We start from the raw sequence: 12,574 nt of genomic DNA, 5'->3' as shown, positions 1-12,574 counted from the left end.
TGGCACCTTTGTGTTCAATCATGTGTGAATCTGTGAGTCTGTTTCTGGGCTCTTTCATAGTAGTTGTTTTTTTTTTTCTGTTCTTGGGGCACACTGTCTTAATTACTATAGCTTTCTCTGATAGTTTAAGTCCTCTGGCACTTTTTCTTCTTTAAACTTGACTTTGCTGTTTTGCATGATCCTTTGTATATTTGTACATTTTAGAATCACCTTGTCAGTTCCACACATGTCCTCTCCCTCTGTAACATGCTGAAATTTTGAGTGGAATCGCAGGGACTCTGTGGACTAATTGGGGAGCATTGGCATCTTTATATAATTGATACTTTATGGCTTTCATTTAATTTGGTGTCAGTTTCTCTGACCTGTGTTTTATAGTTTCCATTTGGAAAAAATCTTGCCCATCTTTCATTATATTTGTTTGTAGGTATTTGATGCTTTTTGATACTATTGTATATGGTATGTTTTTATTATTTTTCTAAATGCTTGTTGCTAGTGTATAGAAAGATTTTTAAATACTTTATATCCTATGATCTTGTTAACTTTACATATTGGTTAGAAGTTTTTTAATAGATTTCTTAGGCTTTTCTACGTGCACTCATGTTGTGAATAAACCGTTTTGCATCTTCCATTCCACTCAGTGCTGTCTGTTTCTTTTCTTGCCTTACTGCACTGGCTAAAAACTGCAGGACTTTCAGGCAGCATGGAAATGGTACAGATGCGCTTCCTTGCTGTTTTCTTCTCTCAGAAGGGAAGTCCAGTGTTTTATCACACTTGGTGACGTTTGCTTTTGGTTTTCTGTAGATCCCTTTATCAGATTAAGAAAGTTGAAAGGAAGGATTTTTGTTTCTTTTTTCTCACGTACCTAAGTATTTAGAATCATGCTTGACATGTGGTAGGTACTTAAAATGTTTGAATGAATGAATGAATGAATGCGTGTGTAGCACTGACATAATGTCTTGATTTATTGAATGTGGGAGGAGGATTTGAAGAACTGGGAGAATGGGATTTTCTATAATTCAGACAGAAAAAACGCAGGGTGAGCAGGTTTTAGGGGTTGGTCAGGATTTTGGATTTGGTTGGCATGTGAGATGCCAGTTACGCAGCCAGTATATGAGTCAGTGGAAGTCAGTGGGTATACAAGTCTGGAGGTCAGTGGAAAGGCTGAACTGGGCATATACATGTATGAGTCATTAACCCCAAGATGGATTTTTAGATGGGTGTTGAGAGGTGCTGATCTTGACTAGTAAGATTTCTTTTTATGGATTTGGTTCTGCCTCAGTGTCCAGTAGACCTTTTATCATTCACAAGTTGGTTTTTCTCTTTTATGGGACAATCAGGGCTTCCTTGTGTTTCTTTTTTCAACCTGATTTTCATGTTTTATTTTTCATTTACCCAAAAAATGCAGCTGTCTTCTCTAGAACTAATGGCTTCTGTGGCAAAAAAAAAAAAATTCTGGCTATGATATTTATTGTACTTAAGCACATTTTACTTCATAACATTTATTTTAGGTCCTTTTAAAAAGTAGCTTTAAAATTATATTAGTAATTGTTTTTATATATATTTAAATGTTAAGCTTGTCTTCTTTCTTACTGTCAGAATTAAAAGACGTTTTTTGCATTGTATCTAAAAATACATTTTTTTATTTGACTTATCTGACAATTCCTGAATTCAGAAGCATACTTCCAATGAAGACGTGATAGAAAGACATATTTAACAAGCTATATATTTGCATTCTAATGTTACTATAATTGTGGATCATTTTCTTAGAAGAGGTAAATATGTTGTATTTATTATAAAAACTACAAAATAATTGTGTTATTCTTTTAGATGAAATTGCTAAGTACATGGAAACAGTGAAATTACTGGATTATGTCGAAAAACCTCTTTATCAAAAGTTACGAGATATTCTTTTGCAAGGACTGAAAGCTATAGGAAGTAAGGATGATGGCAAGCTGGACCTCACTGTTGTGGAGAATGGAAGTTTGAAAGCAAAACCAGTGGCAAAAGTGAGTTTTGTTATTGAATTTTCCTTTGGGTTTCCTGTGACTGTTTGCAACAAATATAGGCAAGTAAATCAGTAGCTCAGTAAAGAAAATAGCAGATTGCTCTGCAGTCAAATATTTATCATCATTACGTAAAAGCAAACCTTTGTGATATGGAAAAATACATAGAGGATTTTAGAAAAATGAGTATGTGTTTCTTATGTCCGGTAGCAAGTTAAGAAATTCCCTGAACAAGTCTAACTTGGGATACTAGTATCTGGCAGAGCAATTTGGGTGGGGCGCTCAGTTCACATTCTGTGTGTCCACATTCTGTGTGTCCTTTTCTCCCATGTCACCCCTTTCGGTTGATCCTGTGTTTCACTTTTTCCTTGTTCATTGGTGTGGTCCCACGTATTTGCCATTTGAAAATTGGTTTTGAAAAATTATCATTTGAAAATTGCATTTGAAAGTTTCCTTATTTGTTGGTGTGGTATATTTCCCATTTAAACATTATTTTGCTCTTTACAGAAATGTCACTTCATAAAGTTGTATATCTGTATATAAGAAGATTAATTTTTTGGAAAGAAATGTTAAATAATAAACCTATGGTAGAAGTATTGTACAGACTTGTACATAACCCCTGGTATCACTTTAAAATTCAGATTTTAAGGTATACATTATCTTACTGGTTATTTTTAATAATTACTGGTTAACTTTTTCCTTTTTTAATCTGAAATTGTGTTGCTTTTATATGAAAAAGGAAGACTACTTTTAGAAGAAAAATATGTTTTTACATTACTGACTTTTAATTGTCATTAACTCTGTAAAATTCCAGTAGACTTTTTGAAAGTCTCATATTCCAAACTATGAGATAAAGAGTTAAAAACAGATTTTCTCCCTTTAGAATAAACAGCATATTAAAGGTTTTTCATAATTTTTTTAATTTCAGAGGAGATAGGAATTTTGAAATTGGATCATTAATTTGACTTTTTTGGCTAATAGTAGATTTCTTTATAATTTCATCACAGAATTTGGAATTATACATATGCATCTATATATACATCTTCTTGCTTTCATAAGTTTTGTCTTAATTGTACCTTATTCCATTTTTGTGGTCAACAACCATGAGGAAAAACATATCCAGTTTTATGTGAAGAGGATAAATTGAAGGCTGAGTAGAATTCTTCAGGAAGGTGGTAAACTTAGAATTTGCATATATGTATAAACATATAGCTCACATCCTGCTCAGGACAGATTTTTGTGCATTAATATTTATAGCTGGCTTTTGTAGTGTTTTGCTCTAAAATTTTGCTGATTGAAAAATAAAGATCTCTGTAGTCCTGAGAACTTGTCCAGTGCCATCTCCCTTCCCTGTGCAAATCACTGTTGTTTGTAACTACATGCTAGAGAAAATTTTGTTTCCCCAGGTTGGCTGACTTCACAGCTGAATAGGTCAGTCTGCTGCAGAGCTAACATCTGTGACCTTATAATTCTCTTGTGTCCTTGGATAGTTCAGAAAGCTGGAAATTTCTTGTTAGATCATCCCCTACATGTATAAAGCTTCATTTAGGGGAAGAACATGAATAAAAAGCTGAACTGTTAGGTTTCCTTCATTGGTTTGCTGCCCTTTTTTTTCCCATCTCAAAACTGGCACAAGACTGTTTTTGTATTGAAAAGAAATTAATCAAAGTTAAGATTAGGTAAGATCCTGAAGCTGCTTGTTTGGCATTTAACTGTAGATTAATTGTTGATTTTGTTAGCCTTTTGTTTTTTATTTGTAAAGTGAAAGAGTTTTTGTTTTTAAGCATCAGAACACTTTCTTCAAATAAATTGTAAATATACCACATCTAAAACAGATAAAAGCAGAGCTTCATCCAACTTTTGAGTCTGAGGACTTCCAACAAGAGAAAGCTTTCTTTTCTGAGAAATTAGTATATTCCATCTCTTTTTTAGGAACATGTGTTGAAATTCCTCTTTTTTTTTTTGCTCTGGTTTTCAGAATTTCAGAGCTGAGTATAATGCTTCGTCATAGAAGCTGTATTAATCCTTATAATTGCATATTTATTCTTTATTCTTTTCCTTTGTCATAATTTTTTAAAAAACTTAAAGTGTACATTCTTTGTATTTACGACACTCAAATCTCTGACAGAGAAGGCAGTGGCAGCCCACTCCAGTGTTCTTGCCTGGAGAATCCCAGGGACAGAGGAGCCTGGTGGGCTGCCATCTATGGGGTTGCACAGAGTTGGATGTGACTGAAGCGACTTAGCAGCAGCAGCAGCAAATCTCTGAAAGAGATGAGTTTAATCAATTCAATGTATATTTCTCTTTATATTCCTAAGAGATAAGAGTTGTTTGTTTTTTTAAACCTATAAGAATTGGTCAGCAGTAAAATGAAGCAAGGCTTCTATCTAGTATTTTACAGCCATGCTTGATTGTGGTACAGTAAATTTGGAAAGTGTAGTGAAATATGAATGTATCCACTTGTAACTGTTTTTGGTCTCGGTAACCTAAGGGTATTATTTAAAGCACAGAATTTTGGTTTGACATAAAGCTGAAGTAGAAAGATACTAAGTATTAGTTTCCCCTTAAAAAATACTGCAGCCAAAAATTTCAACTGTTGATTAGAACTGGCACTTAGAATCTGTAGGTATAGCTGCAACAGTTACTGGATTCACTGTGTACTCTTAACTCACCTTTCAGCAATTATGTGTGAGGTCTAATTTATGTACCTGATCTAGGCTAGGTCCCCGGGGCTACAGGGATCAATAACATGTAGTTCTGTCCTTAAAGAATTTCTCCCTGTCCCATCTGGGTTAAGAACAGCTTAATTTACTGGAAAGAACTCAGCAAGTTAAAAGACATTAATACCTCCATTAGCTATTTTTTTATAAGGTTTTGATTAAGTTGCTTGCCCAAGCCAACAAAAAGAGCTGTTCATTAGAATCTCTTGGGTCTCATCCCTGGAGATCTGCTGACTAGGTCTAGAGCATGGGCCTGCAGTTTTTTATTTTCAAGCAGTATATATTGTTGCTCCCTATAAGTGATGTCCAAGTACCCTTTTTTTCTATTTCCAATTTTTTGTTTTTCTAAGTTATGTGATGCTAGTCGACCTTTCCATAGTTCCTCTGAAAAATCATTAACCATTGTTAAATAAATAATAAATAAATTCCTGCTGGTGCTCAGCCTGGAACATGGTACAGAGGACTGAACAAGAGCAAAGAAAGGTCTTCCAGCTCCCATCAGTGGCCTGCAGCTGCTCTGGTGGACAACTTCTGTCTCTTTGATGTAATCACACCTCAGCATCATTAAATTTATACCATGTAGCCTATAATTGAAATCAGATTGCTCCAATATACCATCTAAATTTGGTGAAGGTCTGTCTGGCTGTTTTTGTATGATAGAATAGCAGAAACTGTATATTAATTATATAAGTTTAGATTGTTGCAGTTGATACATTTCTTTGTTTTTTAATGGTAGTTTGCTTTTAAATCTATATCTAAGTGGATTTGGTGTTTACTAAGAATTTCTTTCCCTATAAATCCCATTCAATTCAGTTCAGTCGCTCAGTCATGTCCAACTCTTTGCAACCCCATGGATGGCAGCACGCCAGACTTCCCTGTCCATCACCAACTCCCGGAGCTTGCTCAAACTCAAGTCCATTAGTGATGCCATCCAACCATCTTATCCTCTGTTGTCCCCTTCTCCTCATGTCTTCAGTCTTTTCCAGCATCAGGGTCTTTTCTAAGGAGTCAGTTCTTCACATCAGGTGGCCAAAATATTGGAGCTTCACCTTTAGCATCAGTCCTTCCAATGAATATTCAGGACTGATTCCTTTAGGATTGACTGATTTCATCTCCAACACCACAGTTCAAAAGCATCAATTCTTGCACGCTTAGCTTTCTTTATAGTCCAACTCTCACATCCATACGTGACTACTGGAAAAACCATAGCCTTGACTAGATGGACCTTTGTCAGCAAAGTAATGTCTCTGCTTTTTAATATGCTGTCTAGGTTTGTTCTGATAGCTTTTCTTCCAAGGAGCAAGTGTCTTTTCTTTTCATGGCTGCAGTCACCATCTGCCGTGATTTGGGAGCCCAAGAAAATAAAGTCTTTCACTGTTTGCATTGTTTCCCCATCTATTTGCCATGAAGTGGTGGGACTGGATGCCATGATCTTAGTTTTCTAAATGTTGGGTTTTAAGCCAACTTTTTCACTCTTCTCTTTCATTTTCATCAAGAGGCTCCTTAGTTCTTCTTCACTTTCTGCCATAAGAGTGGTATCATCTGCGTATCTGTGGTTATTGATATTTCTTCTGGCAGTCTTGATTCCAGCTTGTGCTTCATCCAGTCCAGCATTTCTCATGATGTGCTCTGCATATAAGTTAAATAAACAGGGTGACAGTATACAGCCTTGACGTACTCCTTTCCTGATTTGGAACCAGTCTGTTGTTCCATGTCCAGTTCTAACTGTTGTTTCTTGACCTGCATACAGATTTCTCAGGAGGCAGGTCAGGTAGTCTGGTATTCCCATCTCTTTAAGAATTTTCCATAGTTTCTTGTGATCCACACAGTCAAAGGCTTTAGCATAGTCAGTGAAGCAGAAGTAGATATTCTGCTGGAATTCTCTTGCTTTTTCGATGATCCAACGGATGTTGGCAGTTTGATCTCTGTTTCCTCTGCCTTTTCTAAATCTAGCTTTCACATCTGAAAGTTCTCAGTTCATGTACTGTTGAAGCCTAGCTTGGAGAATTTTGAGCATTACTTTGCTGGCATGTGAAATGAGTGCATTTGTGCAGTAGTTTGAACATTTATTGGTATTGCCCTTCTTTGGGATTGAAATGAAAACTGACCTTTTCCAGTCCTGTGGCCCCTGCTGAGTTGTCCAAATTTGCTGGGATTTTGTGTGCAGCACTTTCACAGCATCATCTTTTAGAATTTGAAATAGCTCAGCTGGAATTCTATCACCTCCCCTAGCTTTGTTCATAGTGATGTTTCCTAAGGCCCACTTGACTCTGCACTCCAAGATGTCTCTCTGGCTCTAGGTGAGTGATCACACTGTCATGGTTATCTGGGTCATTAAGATCTTTTTTGTATAGTTCTTCTGTGTATTCTTGCCACCTCTTCTTAATATCTTTTGCTTCTCTTAGATCCATACCATTTCTGTCCTTAATAAATCAATAAATCCCATTATATCAATAAATCCCATTATTGATTTCTTTACTTTGAATATTGTCTTATTTGGATTTTGTCAAGTATCTTTTGCCCCTAATTTTTTAAAGTCCATTAAAATAAGTGAAATTATGATATCTGTGCAGTGAAAGTCAGTTAGTTGTATCTGACTCTTTGTGACCTCATGGACTATACAGTCCATGGAATTCTCCAGACCAGAATACTGGAGTGGGTAGCCTTTCCCTTCTTCAGGGGAGCTTTGCAACTCAGGGATCGAACCCAGGTTTGTCTCCCGCATTGCGGGTGGATTCTTTTATAGCTGAGCCACAAGGGAAGCTCTACCTGTGCAGCACAGTGCACAAATAAGTGAGAAATTTGAACTTCACAGAAGTGAACACATGCATTTAAATGTCTCCTAAATCAAGATGTGGATCATTCATTGAAACCTCTCTCGGCCATTACCCTTCATTAAGAATAACCAACAGTATGACTTCTAACATCGTGAGTTCATTTTGCTGTTCTAAAAAACTTAGCAGTACCACCGTGTGTTTTGTATACTTTTGAGTCTTTGATTCATTTGTATTTCGAATTTCTGTGCTGTTGCAAGTAGCAGAAGTCTTTTTGGTTTTTGTTCCTGTATAGTACTCTGTTATGGAGAAGGCAGTGGCAAGCCACTCCAGAACCCTTGCCTGGAGAATGCCATGGACGGAGGCGCCTGGCAGACCACGGTCGATGGGGTCGCGGAGTCGGACACGACTGAAGTGACTGAGCACGCATGCAGTACTCTGCTGTATGACTGTATCATGATTCGTTTGTTTCTTCTGCTGTTCATGGATATATGCACTGTTTCCAGTTTTCGGTGATTGCAATTACACTGTTAAAAACACGCTTATAAATTCTTTTAGGAAACACATATAATTAATTCAAGTTGGGTGTGTATATAGTAGAGTTAGCAGGGCGTAGTATGCTTAATAGCTTCAGCAGATCCTGCCAAGGCTCTGTCCGCTCTGCTCTTTGACCAGCAGCTTAGGAGAGTCTCAGTTGCTCTTGACACTACTTATTGCATTATGTTAATTCTACCTACTTCGGTAGGTGCTCACTAGTATTTCTGGATGGTTTTAGTTTCATACCCTGGGAATATTGATTTTGAACACCTTTTCATGTGCACATCAGTCTTGATAACCTTTTTTTTGTGAAGTGCATTTCAGGTCCATTAAAATATGTCTGAGTTGTCTGCTTTTCTTTGATTGGCTGAGTTAAGTACTTTGTATATACACAATATATGTGTTGCACATTTTTTATATACAGTCTGGTTTTTCTTTTCACTCTTAATATGACATCTTTGATGAAGAGAAGTTCTTAACTTTAATGAAGCCTAATTAATCAGGGGTTTTTGGTGTGTGTGTGTTTGTTAAGGGCTAGTGCTTTGTGTATTCTAGTCTAGAAAGATTTTGTTCACAATCATTCTTGTGTCAAGAAATTTTATTTTGTCTTTTTCAGTTAGGTCTGTAATTTAACATAATTTGATTTTGTGAATGGTGTGAATTGGTGTTTGTTTACCCTCTGGTTATCTAGCTGATCTGAACCATTTACTGAAAAGATCATGGTGTCCCTAGAGCAGGAAGCTGGTTTTCAGGTGGCCACCCGTGCTTGAATGTGTTTCCAGATGCCCTGTTCTCTGCCGTCGGCCTGCTCTTCTGTGTTTGTATCAGTGCCACACTGCTTGAACTACTTCTTTGTGGTAATATTTGATAGTTGAGTTCTCCAGCTTTGTTCTTCTATGAGATTCTTTCTGTTTTTGGCCCTTTGTACCTATAAATTTTACTAATTTCCACAAAAATACTTCTGGGATTTTGATTGCATTGACTTTTGGGAAACTGATATTTTCACAATATTCTTTTCTGTTCCATGAATATGGTATACCTCTTTATTTATTTAGGTATTCTTCCACTTACCTCAGTGATGTTTGTGGTTGCATCTGACTATGTAGAGAATATACACATCTTCCATGTCTAACTGCTTACTTAATTCTTGGTCTGTTTCTTTTGCCTCATCTGTAATCATCCCAGACCTTTCCTTCATGTCATTTAGTTGTCAGCTCTGTCTGTGGTTTTTGAAATTTCTAGTATAGTTACAAATTCTATAATGATTATTTTTCTGCTTATTAGCTATCTGGTTGCCTTGTTATTTCTTTTTTAAAAATTCTCATTTCTTTAATCGTTAAAAACTTTTTTTAAGCCTCAAGTTTACTTTATAAGTTTTCTTTTTGAGGGGAGGACTGCGTTTTCTTTCACAGTGGGGTCTCCAGCTGTGTATTGCATGCTATGATCTGGGAGGGCACCATACCACAGGTGCCTCAGATGATTCTGGTGCAAATGAAAGGCAGGGGGTGGCCTCTTTGACTGCATATTAAAATCGCCTGGGAGCTTTTTAAAAATTCCATTGCCTGGCTTACACCCTAGACCAATTAAACCAAAAGCTATGGGAGTAGACCTAGGCCTCAGGATTTTGAGGTGATTATGTTGTGCAGGCATAGCTGAGAACCACTGCCAACCAAAATTTGAGTATCTTAGAATTCTAGCTTCCATGTGGAAAGCATTCCTTTTGCAAATAGACAAAGCAGATATTGGGCATTTAAGTCTAAAAGACTTTAAATAATAGCACTTATCAGCCTCATGACCAGTTTGTATTCATAGACAGTTATTCATACATGCCGTGTTTTAATTTTTATTGGAAGAGATAGAAAAGGAAATTTGGCATCATATAAGTGCTTTGAACGGTATGTAGGGAGATTTATTTTTGGACATAATAAACAGATATGCTTATAAGATATGTTCAAAACTTGGATCTCAAAAGACAGTATTAGACCAAGATTCCATTTTTCTGTGATATCATGACTAGTTTTTAGGAATTATATTAAACATTTGTGTGAATTTATTTTTAATAATGAGTTTTTTAAAAGTTATCTTTCCGTGGAAATAATAATATTGCCTATCTTGCTCGTAAGATTGTTGTGTGGATTAAATGAGATTTAGAAAGTACTTAGACCAGTGCTGAACACATGATAAATTAATCAGTAAATGTTAACTGCAACATGAATGCTGTTGTTTCACTGAGTACATTTTCTCAAGTCTTTCTGGTGTCTTGATGTCAGGAAAATAAAGATTCAAATGAAATAATTTTTATTTGAATCTTTCAACACCTTCAACTAAGATCATATATTATTAAAGTTCAGTTTATGCGATGAAGTATATCGGGCGGATGTGAATGAAGACTTGCTTACATTGACTTGGTGAGTGTGTGTGTTCAAGTTGATGGTTTGGAAGAGTAAATGATGGGGAATGGGTAAAAGTTGATTTTGCAACAAAAACAAGATGATAATTGCTGTGAAATAAAGGTTACAAAATAGAGCTCCATAACTCACTCATATTAAAAATGGTTAAATTAATGAGTTTGAAGTTAACTTTCTTCCCTCAAGCTGTTGATTGATACTAAGGGACCTAGGCAGTTGATGTAAAGCAGAGGACTTCTGATGCCAGAGGATTCTGCGTTCACCATTCACCCATGTTGTTTAAGGATTAGAAATGTTGTGGCATAGATACATTGTGGGGGGAGGTCAGACAGTCTGTTTTTAATAGGAACGCTAATGCAGCCTGGTTTAGTTTTAAGAAACTTGTTCATGAATGCCTGTAGAGCGTTTAATTCCCCACCAGTACATACAGAGGGTTTGGTTTTCATTGAAATATGTATTTTTATAAATACTGGCCTCTTTAGTTTGCAGCATTACAGCTTCAGAGTCTTGTGCTTTTAATTCTTAGTTTGAAGTTTACCCAGGGGACTTGATAGTGCTCAGCGCTGGTTATATCAGCCTTCGGTCTCCTTTGAGCATGTATGTAGTACTCTGCGGTCTGTCAGTACTTTTACGTTATTTTGCATATACTTTACAGCACTAATATGAGATATATCTGCTTACAAATGATGAAAGTGAAAATCAGAAGTTAGATGAATTGTTCAGGGCCATACAACCATTAATAATTATTATTATGCATTTATATAGTTTTTTCCTTCATAGGAACTCAAGGCACTTGAAAATCTCCTAGTGGTTTTAGATATAAAATATTAAAGACAATTAAAGCATCACTAGCTATGCATTTGCCTCTCCCTGTAAGTTGCCCTTGAAGCACTGTGACTTTGCTGGAGTTTTGACATTAATGGTACAGGTGATGGAAGCCTCAGGTCATATTAATTCCAGCACAGAAGAGAGTACTGTCATGTGTGCGTCTTTAGACATTTGCTTGTTGAATGTGAATGTCTGGATACAGCTCTCAGTTGTTCAGTGATCACGAGTTTGATCATATTTGTGGTGCTTGTGATGTGAGTGATGATAGTCTCAAAAAGCCATTGTTGCCAACACTGTGGAGGATGGATTTACTGTTTCCCGAAGTGCTTATATTGGGAGATCTTGCCAGGCTTTGATTGCCCTTATTACTTGATGAGAATAAGTTCTCAGTCATGTAGTATTCCTGAAGGTCACGTGCCCAGATCCAGCTTGTTTTTCAGCTCCTTATCTGCTCAGTGGCTGTATTTTTCTAGGAGTGTGGGTGACAGTAGGTGCCTAAAGCAGCTCGTTTCTAGGTCCTCAGAAGTAACACACGTTTACTCCAGATAAGCAAGTGGACGTTTATGCCTACTTGGTGAAAGCAATTTTTGCTAAAAAATGTGTTGCCCATAGAGCAGGCAATCACGTGTGCTTGCCACCTAGTTGCAATGTTTCCACTTGTTTGTTTATTCTGACAGTTTACAGATGCATTGGTTTTATTTGCTCACTCATGAGTTAGCAATGATCTTTGCTGCACCATTTTCATCTAATTACAGGCAGTGCTTCATTCTTCATGGCATAAGAGTGTGGTAGCTTGAACTGGTGAAGGACGTAGATATTCCACATTTTGTCAGCCATGTAAGGAAAATCAGGGTTTGACCATGTCGTGTTGCCTGTGTCACTTTACAAATGAATTAATACTTCACAGAGTGAAATTCTATATATGTGGGATTACATTGGACTCATTTATGGAACTCTGAATGACTTCTTATCAGTGATAGTGTTAGTCGCTTAGTTGTGTCTGACTCTTTGTGACCCTATGAACTGCAGCCCGCAGGCTCCTCTGTCTGGGGATTCTCTAGGCAAGAATACTGGAATGGGTTGCCATGCCCTCCTCCCGGGGATCTTCCCAACCCAGAGATCAAACCCAGGTCTCTCACATTGCAGGCAGATTCTTTACCATCTGAGCCATCAGGGAAGCCCAAGAGTACTGGAATGGGTAACCTGTCCCTTCTCCAGGGGGTCTTCCCAACCCAGGAATCAGACCGGGATCTCTTGCATTGTAGGCGGATTCTTAGCAGGTCAGCTACCAGGGAAGCAGTAGG

The 12,574-nt window shown here is 37.0% G+C and overlaps 1 protein-coding gene across 33 annotated transcripts in view; it reads left to right on the top strand.

Annotated features, from left to right (window-relative positions):
- Positions 1-12,574, top strand: part of VRK1 (VRK serine/threonine kinase 1) — an 81,032-nt gene that overhangs the window by 57,955 nt on the left and 10,503 nt on the right. For all 33 annotated transcript variants that reach the window (XM_086362998.1, XM_086362997.1, XM_086363024.1 and 30 more), the window contains one exon: positions 1,828-2,006. In XM_086362998.1, coding sequence (XP_086219124.1) covers positions 1,828-2,006 — 179 coding nt within the window. The remainder of the gene's footprint in view (positions 1-1,827; positions 2,007-12,574) is intronic.

This window comes from Bos grunniens, chromosome 21 (assembly GCF_055505025.1).
Source record: "Bos grunniens cultivar Pamir isolate PY7600 chromosome 21, Bosgru_T2T1.0, whole genome shotgun sequence".
In the NCBI taxonomy this organism is placed as follows: Eukaryota; Metazoa; Chordata; class Mammalia; order Artiodactyla; family Bovidae; genus Bos; species Bos grunniens.
This window is presented reverse-complemented; position numbering and strand designations above follow the sequence as displayed.